The sequence below is a fragment of the Thamnophis sirtalis genome, unplaced genomic scaffold, assembly GCF_051295495.1.
Source record: "Thamnophis sirtalis isolate CommonGarterSnake01/CBP01778 unplaced genomic scaffold, rThaSir2_p1.2 scaffold_5, whole genome shotgun sequence".
In the NCBI taxonomy this organism is placed as follows: domain Eukaryota; kingdom Metazoa; phylum Chordata; class Lepidosauria; order Squamata; family Natricidae; genus Thamnophis; species Thamnophis sirtalis.
Genome location: NW_028261385.1, coordinates 2935749 through 2960986, shown reverse-complemented (window position 1 = coordinate 2960986; position 25238 = coordinate 2935749). Strand labels below are relative to the sequence as shown.

The window sequence follows — 25238 nt, the reverse complement described above, 5'->3', positions numbered from 1 at the left end:
AGAGCTGGCTGCATTCGAACACCGTTGTGTCCATTCTGAAAGTCAAAGAAAGGAAAGTGTCGTTTTAAACCCTAAAATTAAAGCAAAAGCACAAAGCACATCAAAAAATCCCCCATGTGTTCAATGCAATTCCCCTCCCTAACATTTAATTACTGCTATACCTAATGTCCTGAAATATAACCGTATTTTATGATGATTGAGCGTTTATCTTTGAGCAACGCTTTGAACAATAAACCAGCATTTATTTCTGGGTGGGCTTCATTCGTAAAACCGTCCTCTGGTGACCATGGATTGACTTAATGACTCCTGCATTCACTTAAACCATCATTGCAAAAAAAAAAGAAAAGAAAAAGGCATAATGATGTCTTGACAATTGTCACAATTTACGACCATAATGGGCAGGCTTCATTAGGGTGGCAACTCAAGGACTGTTCTGTAACAAGGAAAGGATTAAAAATTAACCTCCGGGGTAGAAAATATGGAACCCCCCCCCCCCCCCCCGGCACAATACTCAAGAGTGTTAAAACTTGGTTGACGCTCAAGATGGAGAGATCCGATTCGATCCGTTAAAAACAAAACGGCTTAACATCGCAAAACACAATTGTGGGTGTGAAGGAGGCTGCCAATTGAGAGGCAGGAGAGTAGTATTCGTAACTACTGCAATGCGCTCTACATGGGGCAGCCCTTGAAGAGTATTCGGAGACTTCAGCTCGTCCAGAATGCAGCCGCAGGAGCGATTGTGGGTGCACCTCGGTACACCCACGTTACACCTATCCTCCACGAGCTGCACTGGTTACCAATCAGTCTCCGGATACGCTTCAAGGTGCTAGTCGTAACTTATAAAGCCCTTCATGGTATTGGATCTGGGTACTTGAGAGACCGTCTGCTGCCAATTACCTCCCACAGACCCATTAGATCTCACAGGGTCGGCCTCCTCCGGGTGCCATCTACCAGCCAATGCCACCTGGCTATTACCCGGGGGAGGGCCTTCTCTGTGGCGGCTCCGGCCCTCTGGAACGAACTCCCCGCAGGGATTCGGACCCTCACCTCTCTCCAGGCCTTCCGAAAAGCCGTCAAAACCTGGCTTTGCCGACAGGCCTGGGGGTGATGAGTTCCCTCCCCTCTCGACATGTATGGTTGTGCGACTGTTGTTTACTTTTATTATTTGTATTTTGTTTTTATGTTCCCCCTTTTCCCCTTGAATTGTTCGCCGCCCTGAGTCCTCCCGGAGAAGGGCGGCATACAAATAATAAAATTCTATTCTATTCTATTCTAACCCTTTCTCCCCAGTTCTTGTGAACTAATTTACACAATGAAGGGTCGCAGAAGCTAAATACCGATTGTTAGGGATTACAGTGGAAAAAGCCCTGAATTCCTACCCCGCCTGTCAGGTTTCCGGGATGACATATGGAAAAACATACCATTTCCCGGAAAATATGACTGGGTCTTATTTTCTTTTGACCCCGTTCCCCCCCCCAAAAAAGCAAAGGCTTCTTTTTGGGTGGGTCTAATTATTGACTCACCACGCCGCCGCGGCACTGACAACTGCCGCTATTTTGCTGTCAGAGCCTTCCGGAAAGCCCTCTGCAGCCAAGAAATGAGATCCGGATTGATGCGCACATCGCCCCTACAGATCGACCTGGAGCTGTTTCTCAGCTGCAGAGAGCTTTCCAGAAGGTTGTGATGGCGAAACAGAGGGTAAGGGGAGGGGGGGGGATGCGTACATCAATCCAGACCTTGTTTCTTGGCTGCAGAGATCTTTCCAGAAGGCTCTGGTGATGGTGAAATGGAGGCTGGGGGGGATGCGTGTGAGCGGTGGCAAGCGGCTGCAGAAATGGGCCGGCAGCGGCTCCTGCTGGGCGGGGCTGTCGATGAAGCGGCGATGAGGTCTGTCAATAATTAGACCCACCCAAAAAGAAGCCCTAGCCATTTTGGGGGAAGGGGGGTGTCAAAAGAAAATAAGACCCAGACATAGTTTTGGGAAAAGATACTATGAAACCTGACAGGCGGGGTAGAAATTCAAGGTTTTTTCCACTGTAATTCCTAACAATCGGCATGTAGGTTCTGTGACCCTTAATGGTGTAAATTAGTTCCCAGGTTAGGGGAGAAAGGTGAGGCAGGTGTTGGGGTGTGCAACCTGGTAGGTAGGAAGGGCAGCTCCACTCCCCTCATCCCCACCCTAGCTTGATTTTTATCTGTGCGCCCCGCCCCCTGCACCCCAGGGTGGGTGGGGCCTCAATTAGGACTAATTTTGGGGTTAGGGGTTAATTTTAGCACATGTGTTCAAAACATGATGGGGCTTCTTTTCGAAGTGGATCATATTTTTGGGGAAACACAGTAATAAATCAAAATAGATTGATAGATTAAGTGCCATTAGGCAAAGTTGACTCTAAATGATTGCATGGGTAGATTCTTCCTGGACACCGTATTTTTTTGGAGTATAAGATGCCTTTTATTTTTGAAACACTGGTAATTTTGACTGTGTTTTTTTATATATATGGAGTAATGTGGTAGCCTAGTGGTGGAGCTCTGGCCTCACAATCAGGAGACTGTGAGTTCGATCCTAGGTAGCTTCCTGTTTCTCTGCAAGAAATGTGTTTTATTGGCTGTAGTCAGACTCTCATGGGGCCACATGGGGTTATGTTTGTCAGAGATAAGTTTGGTTGAAGTTTGGACTGATGCAACGTCCTTAGGAGATTTTGTAATGCAGTGAGCCCTGCTGCTACGGCTCACGTCTTAATCCCATCACCCTCGAGATGGAGGTCTTTTGTCTTGTAGCTAGGCTGGCCCAGTCCCATGGGCACCATGAGAATATCTCTGCTGAACAAAACTCCACACTGGCGACAGGAAGGACATCTGGCCATTAAAACCCTCTGCTAGCTCCAGTCAGTTGCCCTCAAGGGATTATGCGGTCGTTGAATGAGGATGGCTGTGTTTTTATAAATATGCTTGCGCATACATTTACTTCCCTTCGGTTACGTTTCTCAGGAGATGCTAAATAAATAAGTAATTGCATTTTTCCACAGTATATGTTGTTGCTTGTGAGCTGCTTAGAGAAAGGCCCTAAAAATATCTTAATAAAAGTAAATATAAAGAGGGTAGTAAAGAGGGAAAGAGGGAGGGAAAGAAAGAGAGAAGGAGTGTTGAAAGGAAGGAAGGAAGGAGGGAGGAAAGGAGGGAGATTAAGAGAAAAGAAAGGAGGAGGGAAAGAGGAAGGGAAGGAGGGAAGGTATGTGAGAAGGAGGGGGGGATCGAGGGAGGGAAAGGAGGGGGAAGGAAAGGAGGAAAGGAGAAAAGAAAGGAGGGAAGGCAGGGGAGAAGGAAGTAAGGGGGGGAGGGAAGAAAAGGGTATGGAAAAGAAAGAAATGAGGGAAGAGAAGAGGGAGGGAAGGAATAAGATACCTAACCTTTGATGTTTATATGATTTGATAGTATGGGAATATCTCGAAATGTAGTTGTATTGTTTTTTACAAGTTATGGATGTTGTATTTTCGTTTTACCAATAAAATCTTATTAAAAATTAAAAAAAAAAAAAAGTAAATATAAAGGGAAGTCCATCTGATGCCAGCGAACACCCTCTTCTTAAGAAATCCACCAAAGGCAATGGGGGTTGGGTTTCCCTGAGCATACTCACCATGACAGCCACGGAGGCAGGTTCTGACGGAGGCACCGGACTTTGGTATGTCACCCTGTTATGCACAGAGGCCTGGTCATAAGAGGAGGAGGAGGAGGAGGAAGAGGCCGAGACAAGGCTAGTACTCTGGACAGAGCAGGTCAGGCTGGACGTGACCACAGGGCTGACGTAGGTGGACTCCTGTGCTGTATTGGACATTGGCAAAGAGGTATTCAGAGGTTCACTGGAAAAGGTAAAAACCACGGATTGTCAAGATTTACTCAGGATTCACCAGTCAGCTCACCAGTTATGCTAAAAGGAATACGCAGCCGGGGAATACAGGCAGTCCTCCACTTACAACAGTTTTGTGACCGTTCGTAGTTACAACAGCATTGAAAAAAAACGGATTTACAAAACATTTTTCACACGTAGGAGCGTTGCAACGTCCCTGTGATTAAAATTCAGACGCTCGGCAACTGGATCATATTTATGACGGTTGCAGCATGTCGTTTCCACCCCCCATCCCCCGGGGGAAGGGTGTGTGAGTGTCACATCATCCCCCCTTTGAGACCTTCTGATGTGCAAAAGTCCATGAGGAAGCCAGATTCGCTTAACGACCCTTCTGCTAACTTGACAGCTGCCGCGATTCCTTTAAACACCGCAACAAGGAAGGCTGCAGGAGAGGTCAAATGGGGCTTAGCGACCGAAATGTGGGGCTCAATTGTGGTCGTAAGCTGAGGACTACCTGTACATGAAGAAGGAGTAAAAGGAATATTTGACAAAACATTTCCACCACTTAAAAAGACCCGGCAGCCTTACGAGAAGTTCGAATCCTGGCAGAGGGCGAGGCAGAGTCAAGATTTCAAGGAAACCCAGCAGTTTGTTTATTCAAGACCAGGTGTGGCCTTACTAAGGCTTTATAGGTAAAGTTCCCCCTCGCACATATGTGCTAGTCGTTCCTGACTCTAGGGGGCGGTGCTCATCTCCGTTTCAAAGCTGAAGAGCCAGCGCTGTCTGAAGACGTCTCCATGGTCATGTGGCTGGCATGACTCAACGCCAAAGGAGCACAGAACGCTGTTCCTTTCCCACCAAAGGTGGTGCCTATTTTTCTACTTGCATTTTTACGTGTTTTCGAACTGCTAGATTGGCAGAAGCTGGGACAAGTCACGGGAGCTCACTCTGTTATGCGGCGCTAGGGATTCGAACCGCCAAACTGCCAACCTTTCTGATCGACAAGCTCATTACCCAGTTAGGGAATATCATCGGTGCTAGAAGGGAGTGGTGTTGAGGAGCAGAAGGAGGAGGAAGAGGAGGAGGAGGAGGAAAAGGAGGAAGAGAAGGGAGGAGAAGAAGAGAGGAGAACTACTATGGAGTTGTTGATGCTCTCTGAGCTTGGTTTTCTTGTAGAGGTTTCATGACCCAACTAGGTAACACTATCAGTGCTAGAAGGAAATGAGGTTTGTGAGGAGGAGGAAGAAGAGGAGGAGATGACTATGACATGTGGCCGTAGGTACTCTGAGCTTGGTGGTTTTCTTGCAGATGTTTCATTACCCAGTTAGGGCATATCATCAGTGCTAGAAGAAAGTAGGATGATGGAGGAGGAGGAGGAGGAGGAGGAGGAGGAGGAGGAGGAGGAGGAGGAGGAGGAGGAGGAAGAGAGAGCTACTGTGGAGTTGTTGATCCTTTCTAAGCTTGGTTTTCTTGTAGACATTCCATGACCCAACTAGGTAACACACTGCAAGAAGAAAATGGGATTTGCAAGGAGGAGGAGGAGGAGGAGGAGGAGGAGGAGGAGGAGGAGGAGGAGGAGGAGGAGGACGACGACGACTGTGGGGTCCTTAATGCTCTCTAAACTTGGTGGTTTCCTTGCAGACATCTGATCACCCAACAAGGTAACATCACCAGTGTTAGGAAACCATTTTCCTCTTCTACTTCCTGCTTCCCAACCTGTCAGTTTGTGTATGCTCCAGCACCGTCCAAGAAGAAATGGAACTGGATGCCCCCCAACCCTTCTGACGTTCTTAACCTTTTCCGGGACCCTCATTTTCTGGGTAGGTCTCTTCAGGAGCTCAGAGGGCAACTTCAGCCTCGCCTTCCTGCTTCTCAAGCCATCTGGTTTCAAATAAGCTCTGTGTCAGAGCCTCGGAGGGCCATCCTTTCGTACCTCGGCCGCATCCTCCGGCATTGTGAGGACGACACGGGTGAGGCCACCGGCCTCTCTTTGAGTCCCCCACCCCAACCCCTAGACTGGAAATCCACTTACTTTACAGGCTTGGTGTACAAGATATTATTGGGTGCTGGGCTGCTTTCGTAGCTTGAAGCAGGTCCAAACTCTGAGACCGCCGGTTCCAGCCCAAATTCAAGGGCCCCAAATTGTACGTTTAGGCCCAAAACATCCGTCGATCCGGGCATTTCCACCGCGGAGGAAGGGATCTGAAAAGGGACATAGCAGATTGTAACCAGAGAAAAAAAAGGAACCTTTTCCTGTTTTAATGCATTGATCACCTGTCATCGGAGAGAATCTGTCAGACCTGCCTCAACTCAGTCTTCTAAGTCAGGGGTTTGGTTTGGTTTATTGGATTTATATGCCGCCCTTCTCCCAAGGACTCAGGGCGGCGTACAACATTAAAAGAAACACATAATACAAAAGTTTTTAAAAAAAAGAATATCCCAAACAAACCCTATTAGAATTAACAATAACATTTTTTTAAAAAAAAATGCATTAAAATTAACAGTGATCAATAATTTATTTTATTCTGTTCAGGCCAGGCCGGCTTGCTGGAAAAGCCAACTTTTTAGGGTGCGTCGGAAGGACCGGAGGTCGAGGATTATACGAAGCTCCGGGGGCAGCTCATTCCAGAGGGAAGGCGCTCCCACAGAGAAGGCTCTCCCCCTGGGGGTCGCTAGCCGACACTGTCTGGCCGACGGCACCCTGAGAAGGCCAACTCTGTGGGATCGCACTGGACGGTGGGGGGCTACCGGTGGCAGTAGGTGGTCTCGCAGGTACCCTGGGCCTAAGCCACGGAGCGCTTTAAAGGTCATAATTAGTACCTTGAATCACACCCGGAAGACAACCAGCAACCAGTGCAGGCCGCCTAAAAGGGGTGCAACATGGGAGGACCTAGGTGCCCCCATGATAACCTGCACAGCCGCATTCTGGACCAGTTGAAGCCTCTGGGTGCTCTTCAAGGGCAGCCCCATGTAGAGAACGTTACAGTAGTCCAAGCAAGAAAGGACGAGGGCATGAGTGACTGTGCACACAGCATCCCGATACAGGAAGGGGCGCAACTGACGTACCAGGCGAACCTGGTAAAAGCCCCCCCCCCCCCCCCCCCTGGTCACGGCCATCAGGTGTTCTTCTAAACTAAGCCACGTATCCAGGAGGATGCCCAGATTGCAGGCCCTCTCTGAGGGGGCTAAAATCTCTCCCCCTGTCATCAAAGATGGAACAAGATGCACAAATTGGGATGACGGAAACCACAGCCACTCCGTCTTGGAGGGATTGAGGTGAAATGCTAACGGTTTGGGACGGTTCGCCCAAACTGTTAGTTAAAAAAATGCTACCAATTCAAGTGAACCGGTAGTTCCGGTGGTCAGCTGTGCAACAATCAGTGCGGCACAGCTGTTGCACAGCTGATTGTTGGAATTACCATGACTAGCATTTTTTTTTTTACTACCGGTTCCGATGATCAGCTGTGTGATAATCAGCAGGAAATCCTGCTTTCTAGCTAATCTAAATTGCGTGGCACAGCTGTCATCCCTCCCCTCGCTGTTGTACTTCCCCTTGCAAACTCAGAAAAGGCTTCTTAAACTTCCTTTTCAGCGCTGCGCGGTAGTGCCTGGGGTGTGCGCATGCGCGCGAAGCGAACCGGTAGCAGACTTCAGAACATTTCACCCCTGCCCCTAAGTCAGGAGATGATGATGAAAGAACAATGAATCAGTGGAACAGAAGTTGCCTCCAGAAGTTGTGAATGCCCCAACACTGGAAGTCTTTAAGAAGATGTTGGATAGCCATTTGTCTGGAACGTTACAGGGTTTCCTGCCTAGGCAGGGGGTTGGACTAGAAGACCTCCAAGGTCCCTTCCAACTCTGCTATTGTATTCTATTGTATTATGCCACGGAAATGAAGAATGCGGAAGATGGCAGACCTGACACAGGCTGTCTTCATTTGCGTCCAGATCGGCCACTTACCAGAAATCCCCCTACTATCACTTGACCGCTGCATAATTACTCACTTTGAAACTGGGGGCGTCCTCCGCTTTGACGGCTTCATCTGCTTCTGCTGCGTTTGGTGGGCTGGCACCCCTTGGTTTTCTGGACACAGGCTGGAGAGTGGGACGGTTTTGTTGCCAGCTGCGCAGCTGTCCACCGGCAAGGGCTCCCGGGCTTTCTGAGAGGCGAAATATTCCAGCCCGGGAGGTGGGACGGCGGCTGCCGGTGGGGGCGGGGGTTGCTGCTGCCGCTGGGTCAGTTGACTCAGGACCGGGGACGGCTCAGGTTGGGATTTGAAGTCTGGACAGGGTTAGGGAGAAAAAAAGAAACATGGAAATCCACCATCGAACCTCACTTTAGGGAAACCTGAGAGCAGGGGAAGATGGGCCCTTTTTTTGACTTGTGGACTTCAACTCCCAGAATTCCTGAGCCACCTGAGGAATTCTGGGAACTGAAGTCCAGAAGTTTTAAAGTTGCCAAGTTTGGAGGCCCCTGGTTCATAAGCTTAGGCCTGCCAGCCTCAACACTTGCTCAAACTTCGTAAGAGTGAGGACAATTCACCAGTGGAACAGCTTGCCTCCAGAAGTTGTGAGTGCCCAGGTTTTCAAGAAAAGAATGGAGAGCCATTTATCCAGCATGGTATAAGGTCTCCTGCCTTGGACAGGGGTTGGACTAGAAGACCTCCAAGATCTCTTCCAACTCTGTTCCTCTTACTGAGAACAATTAACCACTGGAAGCCTCCAGAAGTCGTGGGGGCTCCGTCACTGGAGATTTTTAAGACCAGATTGGACAATCACTTATCTGAAATGGTACAAGATCTCCTGCTTGAGCTGGGGGCTTGACTAGAAGACCTCCAAGGTTCCTCCCAGTTCTATTCTGATTCAGGAATTCTGGGAGTTGAAGTCCACAAGTCCTTAAAAGGGCCACCGTTTCCCACCCTTGCCTTAATTAGATGATTGGTCTTTTAATTTTTTTAAAAAATGTGATAGGCCACTCAGGATCACCTACGTGTGAATTGGGCAGCCATATAAATTCAATAACTAATAATAAGACCCAGAGTATCCCCATAGCAAGATAGGCGAGATATAAATTTAATAATAACAATTTCACTTTGTCGTATATACCCCTTCACAGTGCTTTACCGCTCTCTCTAAGCCATGGGTCTTCTGTCAACTCCCAAAGCTTTCCCAACCTGCTCCCGAGTTGCCATAGGCAGAGGGATGGGAAATTCTGTCTTGCAGTTGAGGAATTCACACCTCAGTCAAAACAAAAGACATCCTAGCCCTCCGAAGTCAAGGCCATCTCCACAGAGATCCTCAACGGCCAGAGGGAGTGACTTCTACGACCCGCGAAATTGCTTCATTGGGGAATGGGACTGGTGACGCACCTTGGGGTGAGAGGGGAACGGTCAGAGGTGCAAACTGGGTGAAGTCACACCTGGCTTCACCCAGATCGTGCTGACCTGGTGCTCCTAATAAACAACTGGATTTTCCTTGCACCATGCCTCGAGGCTCCCGATTCTATTAGGGAATTGGTCGGAACCCTGACATCCCCAACCTGTGGGCCACATCCCACTACCAGGCCATGGCCTACTTGCCACTGGGCCACGTGAGTGGTCAACCGGTGCACGCACATCTGCATGCACTTGTGCTTCCACACTCAGCCAAGCGTCGTAGCGGGAGGTTATGCCCCCACTTGTGTCAGCATCACCACAAACGTTGCGGGCACTCATGCATGCGCACATGCACCTGCCCCTCCCACAAAATCATCTCTTCCCCTCCCCACCCTGCCCCGAGGAGCCAACCTGGAAAAGTGGGGGAACTCTGCTCTAAGCAGTTTCCAGAGTCAGCCTCTTGCCCCCAACAATCTGGCTCCTCACCTCGGAAGGATGGAAGGCTGAGTCGACCTTGAGTCGGTCAGAATCGAACTGCTGGCAGTGGGCAGAATTAGCCTGCAATACGGCATTCTAACCACTTCACCACCATGACTGACTATCTATCTACCTATCTACCTATCTACCTACCTACCTACCTCTATCTATCTATCCATCCATCCATCCATCCATCCATCTCAGTAACATACTTATATATTGCTTCACGGTGATTGACAGCCCTCTCTAAGTGGTTTACAGAGTCAGCATATTGTTCCCAACAATCTGCGTCCTCATTTAACCAACCTCAGAAGGACGGAAGACTGAGTAAATGTTCAGCTGATCAGGAATGCACTGGCTGTGGGCAGAGTTAGCCAGCAATACTGCATTCTAACCACTGCGCCACAATAGCTCGCTCTGTCTGTCTGTCTGTCTGTCTGTCTGTCTGTCTATCTATCTATCTATCTATCTATCTATCTATCTATCTATCTATCTATCTATCTTATCTATCTATCTATCTATCTATCTATCTATCTATCTATCTATCATCTATCTATCTATCTATCTATCATCTATCTATCTATCTATCTATCTATCTTTCTATCTATCTATCATCTATCTATCTATCTATCTATCTATATCTATCTATCATTCTATTCCATTCTATTCTATTCTATCTATCTATCACAATAGCACTCGCACTTAGACTTATATTCCGCTTTACAGTGATTTTACAGCCCTCTCTAAGCGGTTTGCAGAGTCAGCCTCTGGCCCCCAGAAATCTGGGTCTTCATTTTACCCACCTCGGAAGGATGGAAGGCTAAGTCAACCTTGAGCCGGTCACAATCGAATTGCTAGCTGTGGGCAGAATTAGCCGGCAATACTGCATTCTAACCACTGCACTACCATAGCTCTTTTTAACAACAACAACAACAACAATACACCGGAGGAACTGAAAACCCGAAATGAATGTTTCATCAGACAATGTTTCATTCCATTTCAACAAAATATGTGACACTGTGTGTAAGGATTTTTTTGGGGGGGGGAGGGGGGGGGAAGCAGGGATGTTCTACTGACTTTCTTCTTGCAAGACTGAACACTTACCGAAATGGCTGAGGATCGAAGGCTGCGTAGTCGAAGATTTGACATCCCAGGATGAGGTTGGAGTTGCGGACACTGGAGAGGCTGTACTGAGAGGACCCTGTGAGGCCAACTGGCCCAAACCTGGAGATTTCAGCGGTTCCAAAATCTGAGATCCAGTAGAGTTGGCTAACTTTGAAGAACTCAGTTCTCTGAATCCAGAACTCAGCACCGAAGACTAGGGAGAAGGAAAAGTAGCAAAGGTGAGGCAAGCGAATAACAACCACACTGCATGTATCGATACTATAGAATACAACATAAAAATAGCAGAGTTGGAAGGGACCTTAAGAGGTCTTCTAGCCCAACCCCCTGTTCAAGCAGGAGAACCTTATACCATTTCAAGACAAATGGCTGTCCATTTTTTTTCTTAAAAGTCTCCAGTGATGGAGCACTCACAACTCCCACTGATTGATTGATTAATTAATTAACAGAATAAGAGAGTTGGGAGGGACTTTGGAGGTCTTCTAGCCCAACCCCCTGTTCAAGCAGGAGAACCTTATACCATTTCAAGACAAATGGCTGTCCAGTCTCTTCTTAAAAGTCTCCATTGATGGAGCACTCACAACTCCTACTGATTGATTGATTGATTGATTGATTAACAGAATAAGAGAGTTGGGAGGGACCTTGGAGGTCTTCTAGTTCAAGCAGGAGAACCTTATACCATTTCAGACAAATGGCTGTCCATTTTTCTCTTAAAAACCTCCAATAGTGAATGAAGCACCCACATCTTTTGGAGGCAAGTCGTTCCACTGGTTAATTGTTCTCGCTGTCAGGGCGTTTCTCCTTAAGTTCTAGCATTATATTAATGCACTTTATATTAAAAGGAGCAGGCATGGATTAGATATCACCAACAATAAAAATGGCTTTATTAAACCTAGATTCAAAGGCCCAGGAAGAGTTGGATTCCCACATAAACCAGTCAGATGCGTAACAGGAAAGAAGTCAGCATTGGAGTCTTTCAGACTGAAACTTTGGGGCACCTCACCCACAAGGCAAATTGGTAGGAATTATTATGCATATGTGTGTAATCTGTGATCCTCACAAGGATCACATTAAGTAGATCACTCCAGCTTCCATTTGGAAGGCGCCGGTAAGCTGTAACCCAGCCTCCCTTGGAAGGCTTCCAGGTGCAAAGGTTATCCATAATGGATGGAAAGGAGAATTTGTGGCTAAACTGTGTGGTCTTTACTGCTCTCCGAGCTTGGCTGTTCTCTTGCAGACCTTTCCTGACCCAGCTAGGTAATAGCATCAAGTGCTAGAAGGGAAGGGATTTGCACAGAGGAGGAAGAAGAGAAGGGGGACTGTGGAATCCTTGGTGCTGTCTGAACGTGGATGTCTCACAACCCAACTAGGAAACATCATCAGTGGTAGAATGGCGTGGAGTTTGCAGGGGGGAGGAGGAGGAGGAGGAGAAGAGGAGGAGGGGAGGGGATGTTGTGTTGGCGACTCCGCCGGGACACTGAGCGAGGCGATGTAGGTTGTATTGCTAGTTGCTTGCATAGTGTGTATTGTTTGCATCTGGAAACAGTGTAATCCCCTTCCTGCTGGGCACCAGACTAGGACCTCAAGGCCCCTCTGTAGAGACCTTACCGGCAATAGGTCTCCCTCACACAGTGTGAAGAAAACCCCTGCTAATCCACACCCAGGAAGCTGGCTTTCTACGCAAGGGAGAAGGCAGGATGAAGAGGATCCTTTTGCTTATTGCATATATTATAGTAGTGATGTGTGTATTCGCAAACTTAGGAGGAGGAGGAGGAGGAGGAGGAGGAGGAGGAAGAAGATGTAAGAGAAGGAGGAGGGGCTCTCTGAGCTGGCTGCTTTCTTGCAGACATCTCATGACCCAGCTGGGTAATAGCATCAGTGCTAGAAGGGAAGGGATTTGCACAGAGGAGGAAGAAGAGAAGGGGGACCGTGGAGCCCTTGGTGCTGTCTGAACTTGGATGTCTCACGGCCCAACTAGGAAACATCATCAGTGGTAGAATGGTGTGGAGTTTGCAGGGAGGAGGAGGAGGAGAAGAAGAGGAGGAAGAGGAGGGGAGGAAGAGGAGGAGGAGGGGGAGAGGAGAGGAGGAGGAAGACGACGTAAGAGGAGGAAAAGGGGCTCTCTGAACTGGCTGCTTTCTTGCAGACATCTCATGACCCAAGTAGGTAACATCTTCAGTGCTAGAAGGGAGTAGGGGTTGCAGAAAGGAGGAGGAAGAAGAGGAGGAGGAGAAGGAGTCCTTGGTACTCCTTGATGGTTTTCTTCCAAATGTTTCATTAACCAAGTAGGGCAGGGGTCCCCAACCTCCAGACCGTGGACTGCTATCGGGTCACAGCCCATTGGGAATTGGGCCGCTGAAGCGGCGGGAAAGAAACTTCATTTGCACATGGGTGGGATTTAGGTTGCGAGGGAACCACTCAGCTCAGACAGCACCAAGGACTCCACAATCTCCTCCTCCTCTCTGCAAACCCTGCTCCCTTCTAACCCCGATGACGTTACTTAGTTGGGTAATAGGACGTCTGCAAGGAACCACCCAGCTCGGAGCGCAGCAGGGACCCCCACCATTATCCTTTGCGGAAAGACAAAGAAGCGTTCCCATCGCGGTCCCGTTTCCTTTTCCCGGATTGGCCGCAAGATCTTGGACCGCGGAGCTCCGAGTCAGCCGAAGGAGGGGACGTTACCATGCTTTGTGCCGAGTAAGTGTTCACAGTGCTTGGGTTGCTTGTTCCCGAGGCCGTCGGAGGGTTGTGCTGGGAATTGGTGAAGACGAGCGCCTGGCCGAAGCCTTGCTGCTGAGTGGCATCGAAGGAGGCGGCCTCTGGGTCTTGGTTCGGGGCGCCCGGATTCTGAAGCAGCGTCACCAGGTCAATGCTAGGCATCGAAGGGAAGAGAAAGGAAATTAAGTGGAAGGAAGCCAGGAGGAACTCAAAGTAGGCAAAGAATACGCACAGGAGGGAGACCGAGGGACTATTGGGAAAGACTAGGACTGAAGAATCTGGGTTCAAGCCCACCCACCCCCCAGCCACAAGAGCTCCCGAGGTGATGTGGGACCAGCCAACCACTCTCAACTCAATCTAATCCTTAATCCCAAAGGGGTTTTTTTCAGGAGGCAACTGGACTTTCTTGGGTTTTCTTCTGTGAAGGCGTTTCGCTTCTCATCCAAGAAGCTTCTTCCACTCGGACTGGATGGCGGGGAATGGAATGACTGATACTCCTTGCAGGCAGCTGGTCATTTGCATCCTTTTAGAAGGTCGTTGAGGCCACTTAGAGGTTTATCTCTGTCCTCAGGGTCACCTGAGCGGTGCAAATGGTTCCCGTAGTCTGCATTTTTCCCCTCTAGAAATCCGTTCCTACTCCCACACCATTCCAAGGGTCTTCATCCCAAAGTATATGGCTAAAAGTCTGCAGAGATTCGAATTCCTCCATCCTTCAGGTCAGGGTTATCACAAAGGGGCTTTTTTGAGGAGGCAACTGGACTTTCTTGGTTTTTTTTCTTTTGAAGACGTTTCGCTTCTCATCCAAGCAGCTTCTCCAGCTCTGACTGGATGGTGGGGAACGGAAGGGTTTATACTCCTTGCAGGCAGCTGGTCATTTGCATCCTTTTTCAGAGGGTCCTTGAGGCCACTTGGAGGTTTATCTGTGTCTTCTTCAGGGTCACCCGAGTGGTGCAAATGGTTCCTGCAGACTGCAGCTTTTGAAAATCCTTTCCTACTCTCATACATTCAAAGGATGAGAAGTGAAAGGTCTTTAAAGAAGGAAAGACAAGAAAAGTCCAGTTGCCCCCTGAAAAAAGCACCTTTGGGACAATAGCAATAGCAATAGCAATAGCAGTGGACTTATATACCGCTTCATAGGCCTTTCAGGCCTCTCTAAGCGTTTTACAGAGAGTCAGCATATTGCCCCCAACAATCTGGGTCCTCATTTTACCCACCTCGGAAGGATGGAAGGCTGAGTCAACCTTGAGCCGGTGAGATTTGAACAGCCGAACTGCAGAACTGCAGTCAGCTGAAGTAGCCTGCAGTGCTGCCTTTAACCACTGCGCCACCTTGGCTCTCATCATGACTGAGAATTTCCAGAGGCTTCTATCCCTTAGGTTTCCTGTCCTGGGGAAAAAGGGGGGCCAGGGCGAGGGAGCGATGCTGCCTTGAGCTCTTAAGAGCAAAGGGGGGATGCCAAACTAACAAATACGTAATAAAGATATAGCCCCTAATGCAGGTAGTCCTCAACTTACAACACTTCACTTAATGACCGTTCAAAGTTACAGCAGCAACTGAAGAAGGGGGACCTAGGACCATTTTTCACACTTACGACCATTGCAGCATCCCCGTCACAGTCACGTGGTTTACATTCGGATGGTTGGCAACTGACTCATATTTACGACGGTCGCACTGTCCTGGCGTCATGTGATCCCCTTTTGCCACCAGATTCTGACCAGCAAAGTCAATGGGGAAGCCGGATTCACTTAATAACCGGGTTGCTAATTTAAAAACTGCAGCGATTCGCTTAGCAACTGTCTCACTCAGCAACATAAATGTTGAGTTCAATTGTGGTCATAGGTTGAGGGATCCCTTCACGGGATCTTGATTCTATCCCCTCTGCTAAATGCAGCCCAGGACAGCGCTGGCTTTTTAAAATCTAATTTTATTAATTTTGTCAAGCATGAATTAGATAACAGGTATAAGTATAAACAGGATTAGGAATGCATGAAATAAATGCGAATAAAAAGGAACATTAGGACAGGGATGGTAGGAACGTTGATGCGTTTATTCACGCCCCTTCCAGACCTCTTAGGAATGGGGTGAGGTCCACAGGAGACAGTCTAAGGTTAAAGTTTGGGGGATTTGGGGAAGAAACCACAGAGTCAGGTGGAGCATTCCAGGCGTTGACCACTCTATTGCTGGAGTCGTATTTTCTGCAATCGAGTTTGGAGCGATTTACCTTGAGTTTGTATCTATTGTGTGCTCCTGTGTTGTTGTGGTTGAAGCTGAAGTAGTCATGAGCCGAGGTGGCGCAGTGGTTAGGGTGCAGTACTGCAGGCCACTTCAGCTGACTGTTATCTGCAGTTCAGCGGTTCTAATCTCACCGGCTCAAGGTTGACTCAGCCTTCCATCCTTCCGAGGTGGGTGAAATGAGGACCCAGACTGTGGGGGTGATATGCTGACTCTGTAAACCGCTTAGAGAGGGCTGAAAGCCCTATGAAGCGGTATATAAGTCTAACTGCTATTGCTATTGCTAACTGCTATTGACAGGTAGGGCATTGTAGCAGATAATTTTGTGTACTACGCTTAGGTTGGATCGAAGGCGTCGAAGTTCTAAGTTGTCGAGTGTTGTTGAGCCTGATGGCAATAGGGATTCTGTTGCGAGCAGAGGAGCGGAGGACTCTTCTCGTGAAATATCTCTGGATTCGTTCTATTGTATTAATGTCCGATATGCACTGTGGGTCCCAGACAGATGAGCTTGTATTCGAGAACTGGTCTGGCAAAGGTTTTGCATGCCCTAGTTTGCAGTTCAATATTACCGGAGAAAAAGCTTCGCAATATTACGTTAACAACTCTTAAATGCCTCTTTGGCAATGCTGTTACCGTGAGCTCTGGCATTTAGATCATTTGAGATGAGGACCCCAAGGTCCTTGACATTGTGGGAGTGACCTACGAGGTCGTATCTGCCCAGCTTCTATTTGGTGTTCTGATTTATTTTGCCAAGGTGTAAGACAGGGCATTTGTTGGTTGAGATTTGGAGTTGCCAACTGTTTGACCATTCTGGCACATGGTCAAGGTCTTTTTGTAAAGTAGCAGCAGCATCGGTGGTGTTGAGCATCACCAGCGAAGAGAATGCAGTTGCTTATAATTATGATCGCAAAGGTCATTTATGTAATTTTGGTGGCTGCTGCATATTATGAGCTCATATTATGAGCTCATATTGAAGAGCCAAGGTGGCGCAGTGGTTAAATGCAGCACTGCAGGCTACTGCTAGATCAGCAGGTCAGAGGTTCAAATCTCACCGGCTCAGGGTTGACTCAGCCTTCCATCCTTCCGAGGTGGGTAAAATGAGGACCCAGATTGTTGGGGGCAATATGCTGACTCTCTGTAAACCGCTTAGAGAGGCCTGAAAGGCCTATGAAGCGGTATATAAGTCTACTGCTATTGCTATTGCTATATTTAAGTGATTGTCCAAGATTCTTTCCACAGTTATTGCTACCGAGCCAAGTTTCACCTAATCTGTAGTACGTTTGGTTTTTCTTGCCTAAGTATAAAACCTTGCTTTTCTCTATTTTGAAGCGACATCGCTACCATAGAAGCAGCTTCAGTGTGGCGCCGGGGGGGGGCATTAAAAATGAAGGTTTTGGGCTGCATTTTCACCGAGCAAGCTCCCAGTGCAGCTCTGATGGAAGCAAACTCCAAAAGAGCCAGAGCAATTTATTCCCATCTTTAAATTAGGAAAGCATTAAAAAAAAAATACAGGCTGGTCAACTTGAGGTCTATATAGAACAGATTATTCAAAAGCTGCTGCTTGTGAGGAAGCCAGGAGAGGAAGGTAACTGTTAGTCTGGGTGACTTTATCTCCATTTTTTTTTTGATGGAGTTATAGGCTCAATAGATTGGGGGAATGCCATGAACATAGTTGTATCTGGACCTCGGCAGAGCACTTGATTAAGCCTCTCATGATAGCCTCATTAATACAATGGTAAATTAACAGCCAGATGGATTTATAATTGGCTGAATGACCCCAGCTAGACAGCAGTCATAAATCACTCTGTATCAGCTTGGAGAGCAGCATCAGTTGGAGAGGTAAGGGGCTGTATCCTGCGTCCTGTGAAGTCCAACATTTTTATCAGTAAATTGGGGGATCTAGGACAACTTGCCACAGCCAATGGCCACGGCCAACTCGCCACGGGACACTCACTGTGGGAACAACTTAACACAGGACAAAAGTGACATAGAAATGGTGGAACAGAGCCATCAAAGAAAGGAGAAAAAAGAAGGAGCAAAACCTGAAATCTGAATGACAAACATTAAAGTAATTTTTTAAAAATTATAAGGGTGTGCACAGGTTTATCACATGTAACAACCCAGGAGCAAGTACAGCCGTGCTTTGTATCAAACAGTGGTTTTTATCTACAATTGGAATATAGGAATACTATACATACACATACATGCTACATGGATAGGACCAACAATTCCATCTGAGAAAAAGGGCGTAATAGCCGTTAAGAGAATCAACATAGGAGAATATGTACCTTTGACCAGAAACGACATGGTTCTCGGCTGGAACTGATGAAGCTGTGAAGACCTTTGTTTCCGAAAGCTAAAATATCAGATAAAAAAAGAGAGCAGCATAATATATTTTGCATTAATTTCCCCCCACCTGCAGAAGACAGCAACAACAACAAAAAACAGCAACAACACTAGGTCTTGAAAAGATGTAAAGTACAGACAAAATTACATCTCATTTGAAGGCAATCATTTACATGGATATGGGGAGTGACGGAAAAACAGCACCATATGCATGTTTAGGGGAAGGGAAACGTCTAAAAATATAGTTTCAAATAGTTTCATTTTTGTTGCTGGCAAATTAAAGATTTCCCCCTCAAGGCATGTGCATTTAGACTGATGGCAGCCCTCCCCAATACATCAAAGCCTCAGCCCACACCCTTCTCCAGGAATGTATATTCCAAGCCAGAATAAAGTTCTTCAGAGCAGATTTGAACCTTTTCTGTGCAGGTAGTCCTCAACTTACGACCTCAATGGAGTTCAATATTTCTGCTGCTAAGCAAGACAGTTGTGAATTTTGCCTACTTTTGTGACCTTTCTTGCCACAGTGGTTACGTGCAATACAATTATTGTTAGCAACACGGCTGTTAAAGTCAATCTGGCTTCCCCGTTGACCCCAGGACATTGCGACCATCATAAATAGGAGTCAGCTGCCAAGCATCCAAATTTTGATTACATGACCACGGGGATGCTGCAACAGTCGTAAGTGTGAAAAATGATCCTGTCACCTTTTTCTGCTGATGTAATATTTAACGGTCACTAAACAAACTGTTGTAAGTTAAGGAGAGATTGCCAGGTATAGATACGTCCCTCTCATCCCAGGCAACCTGTGTGTAAAAATGCTAATTTAGTGCATGTGAAATCCTCATTCTGCGTAAATCCTAGCTGGATGATGAAATATTTTCCGCAGGGAGAGCCTTCGAAGGACCGAATCTGGAATCTTTTATAAGTATAATTTTTTTTTTGTCATTGTACTTAAATACAACGAAATTGGTTTTAAGAGCCGAGGTGGTGCAGTGGTTAGGGTGCAGTACTGCAGGCCACTTCAGCTGACTGTTATCTGCAGTTCAGCGGTTCTAATCTCACCGGCTCAAGGTTGACTCAGCCTTCCATCCTTCCGAGGTGGGTGAAATGAGGACCCAGACTGTGGGGGCGATATGCTGACTCTGTAAACCGCTTAGAGAGGGCTGAAAGCCCTATGAAGCGGGATATAAGTCTAACTGCTATTGCTATTGCTATTTAAGCTCACTGGTGCAAAATTATAACAGAAACGAAAAAAGAAAAAAAAAGAAAAAAAACCTAGCATGTGCATGTAGTGATTGTGGCTGTATTTAAAAGTCTGACAGCCCAAGGATAGTCTTTAAACCTATTTGTTCAACTGGCTATTCTTTGATGTCTTCTGCCTGATGATAGAAGTGCAAAGAGACACAGACCAGGGTGTGAATCATCTCTGAGTATCTTCCTTACTCTGCTAAAGCAGCGAGATCTGTTGATGTCACCCAGTGGTGTCAGAGGGCAACCAATGGTTTCTTGTGCCAAATTGATCACTCTCTGTAGTGCCTTCCTGTCCGCAACTGTTAAACCAGCATACCATATTATAATGCAATATGTGAGGACACTTTCTATGGTGGACCGATAGAAAGAGGTCATCAGCCGTGGTTCCACCTGATTTTTTCGCAGGACCCTAAGGAAATGAAGTCTCTGTTGGGCCTTTCCAATCACCAGAGACATGTTGTTTTCCCAGGTGAGATCTTGACTAATAAGCCCTCCATGCAAATTTGAGAGCCGCTTTTATGTAGGGGTTAAGATGCTAGCCCAGAAACCTAGAACTGGAGATCTAGAATTGGAGTTCCAGTCCCGCCTTAAGCATGAAAGCCAGCTGGGTGACTTTCGGGCAATCACCAGGGGATGGTTTTAGTCCTGCCTTATCAGTGGTGGGGGTGGCACAGTGGTTAGAGTGCAGTACTGCAGGCTACTTCAGCTGACGGCTAGTTGCAGTTCGGAGGTTCAAATCTCACCGGCTCAGGGTTGACTCAGCCTTCCATCCTTCCGAGGTGGGTAAAATGAGGACCCAGACTGTGGGGGCGATATGCTGACTCTGTAAACTGCTTAGAGAGGGCTGAAAGCCCTATGAAGCGGTATATAAGTCTAACTGCTATTGTTATTGCTATTCCGGATCCCGTGGCAACCGGTATGGTGTAACGGAGCCCGGCATCCACATGAACGTGCGCAGCACACGGGTGCACGCATCCTTACCTCTTGCAACGCCTCCGTGAACCTCTGCGATGCTCCAGCTGCTTGGCGGAGTGCCGCGCAGGTGCCATGCGCTCCGTTTAAGTGCCGAAGAGCTCAAATACAGGTAAGGAGTACAGGCGGGTGGGCCCTCCAGGGAACCGTACCAGAACGGTACCCGGTGCTCCAGGCAGGCATTGGTGTGCCCATACCAGGGCATACCTCCTGCAACCCATCACTGTGCCTTAGGCATGAAAGTGGGCTTTGTAACTTTGGGGCCAATCACCAGAAGTTTGGGAGTTCTAATCCCACCTTATGTAAGAAAGGCAGCTGGGTGACTTTGGGCCACTCCCACTCTCTCAGCGTAGTCCACCTGAGGTGGTGGTTGTTTTGGGGGAAAGAAGAAGAAAAACATATTGGATATTGGGTGCGATATTGGGTGTACCGAGGTACACCCACATTACACCTGTCCTCCGCGAGCTGCACTGGCTACCAATTGGTCTCCGGATGCAATTCAAGGTGTTGGTTATTACCTTTAAAGCCCTACATGACTTAGGGCCAGCGTACCTTAGAGACTGCCTACTGCCACATACCTCCCAACGGCCAGTACGATCCCACAGATTGGGCCTCCTTCAGACGCCGTCAGCCAGACAGTGTCGGCTGGCGGGGCCCCGGAGGAGAGCCTTCTCTGTGGCTGCTCCGACCCTTTGGAATGATTTACCCCCAGAGATCCGGACCTTGCCCACTCTCATGGCCTTCAGGAAAGCTGTTAAAACCTGGCTGTTCCGGCAGGCCTGGGGCTGTTGACCTCATTGTTGAGGTCCAGCCCCGATTAGAACGAATGCATGTGTTTTGTGATTTTAAACTGTCTTTTTCTTATTTTTTTTTCTTTCTCTTCTTTCTCCTTTTGTAAGCCGCCCGGAGTCCTTCGGGATTGGGCGGCATATAAATTTAAATAAATAAATAAATATTTCACTGCCTTGAGATGTATAAAAATCTTAAAGTTGAGATAAAAATCTAAGAAAGAAAGAAAGGAAGGAAGGAAGGAAGGAAGGAAGGAAGGAAGGAAGGAAGGAAGAAAGAAGAATCCATCCAGGGGATCCTGTTTCACAGGAGGCGTTTAGTGCATCGTTCGGTCAGCCTCCCAAGTCAAACCTTAACTGAGTTACTACACAAGAAACTCACAAAGTTTCTCAGTCATCGAGGTCATGGTTGTCCCAAATGTGTGTTTTTTTTAAAAAAAAGGCAACTGGACTTTACTTTTTCTTGAAGATATTTCTCTTTTCATCCAGGAAGCATCTTCAGCTCTGACTGAATGGTGGAGGATGGAAGGATTTATATTCCTTACTGTCATCTGAACGTTAGCCCTCTTTCTGAGAGTCGTTGAGGCCGCCTGGAGGTTCATTGATGTGGAGCCTTCTTGGAACTGCTGAAAGGATTGTGTTGTCCTATGGATGGATGATGTCCTATTCCCCCCCCCCCTCTGTTTTGGACATAGATGGCTTCTTTGGCCCCTCTGTCAAATCAGCGGCCCTCTCTTTCCAAAATATGGACTTTGCTGCCTCCAAAAGAGGGGACTTTGTCTTTTAAATGTAGATGAACTGCAGAATCTACTCCTGATGGGTTTATTCTCCTAAGTTGTGCCCTGCATTCGTAAAGTGGTTGGGCCCAGATAAACCTCCAAGTCTCAATGACTCTCAGAGGGAGCGCTAATGACCAGATGACTTCAAGGAATATACCGTATTTTGGGGAGTATAAGATGTACCTTAGTTTTTGGGGAGGAAAATAAGAAAAAGAAAAATTCTGCCTCTGCCTACCAGTATCCATGGCATTCAGCTGGCTAGCAAAGTCAGCCAATGAATAGGCATAGCAACTAAGTCAGCCAATGAGGGCCCTTCATGGTATTGGACCTGGGTACTTGAGAGACCGCCTGCTGCCAATTACCTCCAATAGACCGATCAGATCCCACAGACTAGGCCTCCTCCGAATTCCATCCGCCGGCCAGTGCCGACTGGCGACTACCCGGAGGAGAGCCTTCTCTGTGGCTGCTCCGATCCTCTGGAACGAGCTCCCCATGGAGATTCGAACCCTCACCACCCTCCAGGCTTTCCGCAATGCCCTAAAAACCTGGCTGTTCCGACAGGCCTGGGGCCTGTCCCCCTCCTCGAATGGTATGGTTGTTGTGTGTTTTAAACTGTATATTGTTATGTTCGTCTTTTTATCCCCTGTCTGTACCCCTTCCCTGACTGAATTGTGAGCCGCCCTGAGTCCCCTTCGGGGAAAAGGGCGGCATATAAATGTAATAAATCCTAATCCTAATCCTATTTGGACTCTGAAATTTCCTGTGGGAGCAACAAGGAGACAGGAAGGATCCTAGCTTAGCAGAGAACTGAAAGCGAAACTGCTTGTGTTTTGCTTGTATTTACTGCTACCTTGGAAAACCTGCTTTTGGTATTGTATTGTATATTATTATTATTATTATTTTGAATCCCGCTTACTTGTGTGTGCTTTCTGAATGTGATTGCTGCTGCAAATTCTGACCAGCCAGGTCAGCTTCAGCACTTATTGCAGTCTGATTCAGCACAGCTGATTGGCGGGTGGATCGGACTGCCCGAATACCCCCAATCAGCTGTTCCAGGCTGCAGGGATTGCCACAGACCATCGATGCCTCCATGCATTGCGTTTTTGGCCTCGGGTGGGGCTACATTCGGTGTATAAGACGCACCCAAATTGTCACCCTCTTTTTGGGGTGAAAAGGTGCATCTTATACTCCGAAAAATACGGTGAATCCTTCCATCCTCCACCACCATTCAGTCAGTTTTGAAGAAGCTTCTTGGATGAGAAGTGAAACGTCTTACAGGGGGGAAAAAAACAAATTCCAACTGCCTTTTTCAAAACAAAATAGCACCTTTGAGTCACAAAGCTTCGGCAGCAAGAAATAACACAACACACCCAATTTTCTCTCAGAACGTCTTTCAAACAGAAGTTTTGTGCTTCCCTCCTAGGACGTGGAATACTGGAGACCAGATTTAACAGTGACTGGGAAAATCCAGCAAGCACCAGTTAAGGAATGTCCCAAAGGTGCTTTTCCAAAAGGCATCTCTCTTTTTTTCTTTGAAGACGTTTTGCTTCTCATCCAAGAAGCTTCTTCCGGTCTGACCGGATGGTGGGGAAGGGAAGGATTGATACTCCTTGCAGGCAGCTGGTCATTTGCATCCTTTTAGCAAGTCGTTGAAGCCACTTGGAGGTTTATCTGTGTCCCGAGTGATGCAGAAGGGTGTGGAGCCTTCTTGGAACTGCTGAAAGGACTGTGTTGTAGACTGGAGGTAGATGATGCTGTATCCCTCCCCCATGTCGAGAAAGGGATGTTCAGTTTTTATATAGATGGCCTCTTTAATCCCTTTTTCAAACCAGCAATCCTCTCTGTCCAAAAGTCTTCAAAAGAGCCTTTTAAATGCAGACAGACTGCTGAATCTAGTGCTGATGGGTTTGTTCTCCTATGTTGTGCCATGTGTTTATGAAGTGGCTGTTTTGTTCCCCCCAATGTACAGTTCTGCACATGGCTCAATGCATTGTCCTGCATATACCACGTTGCTCAGTTTGTGTCTGGGTGTTTTGTCTTTCGGGGTAACAAACTTCTGCCTTTCTGTATTCTCAGGTGACTTGGATGACTGAGAATCTCCAGAGACTGTTAATACAGTAGCAGAGTTGGAAGGGACCTTGGAGGTCTTCTAGTCCAACCCCCTGCCTAGGCAGGAAACCCTATACCGTTTCAGACAAATGGCTATCCAACATCTTCTTAAAAACATCCAGTGTTGGAGCATTCACAACTTCTGGAGGCAACTTCTGCTCCACTGGTTAATTGTTCTCACTGTCAGGAAATTTCTCCTCAGTTCTTAGTTGCTTCTCTCCTGGATTAGTTTCCACCCATTGCTTCTTGTTCTACCCTCAGGCGCTTTGGAGAATAGCTTGACTCCCTCTTCTTTGTGAGAGATATTGGAAGACTGCTATCATGTCTCCCCTGATCCTTCTTTCTATTAAACTAGACATACCCAGTTCCAGCAACTGTTCTTCATATGTTTTAGTCTCCAGTCCCCTAATCCTCTTTGTTGGCTCTTCTCTGCACTCTTTCCAGAGTCTCCACATCTTTTCTACATCGTGGTGACCAAAACTGAATGCAGAATTCCAAGTGTGGCCTTACCAAGGCCTTATAAAGTGGCATTAACCCTTCACGTGATCTTGATTCTATGCCTCTGTTTATGGGGGATAGAATCAAGATCACATGAAGTGTTAAGGAATGCTTATTTCAAGAGGCCACAAATGCCCCAATAAATTGGTAGGTCAACCCACAGAAGCAACCCTTGCAAGCAACTTCCAAAGCAAGAGAGGAGGAAAAGTGTCTATACATCCTAAAATAAACCAGCCTATAACTGTCCTCTGTTTGTGGGTGGAGCTGCTACTCCGGCCTGTCCAGAAACGTAAACAGGACGGGGCGGCAATTATGAGGTCACTTGATCTATACAACAGCTGAAAGGTTTTGGGTTACACAGAAGCCCGCAAGAGTTCTGAGAAGCAACTTAATCTGCTTGTGAAATGCTGGCTAGAATCTAAGTGAGGCACAACAACAACAACAACAAAAACCAGCCACCAAGAATTCCTTTCTGGAAACTGACAATTCCTTGAAACCAGCAGCTGGTTAAGTTGGGAGTTTTGCTGGAATCAAATGACCAGTTAGATTCTCGGGGCAAAAGTTTCCACTCTTGAAAAGCAAGCTGAGTTTCTAGCCAGTTCTGAGGACAAGCCATGGACATCCATTCCTTAAATGTATGGTTTGTTGTTTTGGGTGATCTGAAGAAGCGATTAGAAGCTTCTCGATCCAGGAGAGATTTGAGAAGGAAAGGGAACAAGAAATGATAC

At 47.3% G+C, this 25238-nt stretch overlaps 1 protein-coding gene across 1 annotated transcript in view; it reads right to left on the bottom strand.

The window, feature by feature from the left end:
* UBAP2 (ubiquitin associated protein 2) overlaps window positions 1-25238 on the bottom strand; it is a 138691-nt gene that overhangs the window by 49047 nt on the left and 64406 nt on the right. The window contains 6 exon segments of the mRNA XM_087715246.1: window positions 3635-3857; window positions 5877-6046; window positions 7845-8125; window positions 10800-11013; window positions 13500-13689; window positions 18056-18123. Of these exon segments, the coding sequence (XP_087571372.1) occupies window positions 3635-3857; window positions 5877-6046; window positions 7845-8125; window positions 10800-11013; window positions 13500-13689; window positions 18056-18123 (1146 nt within the window).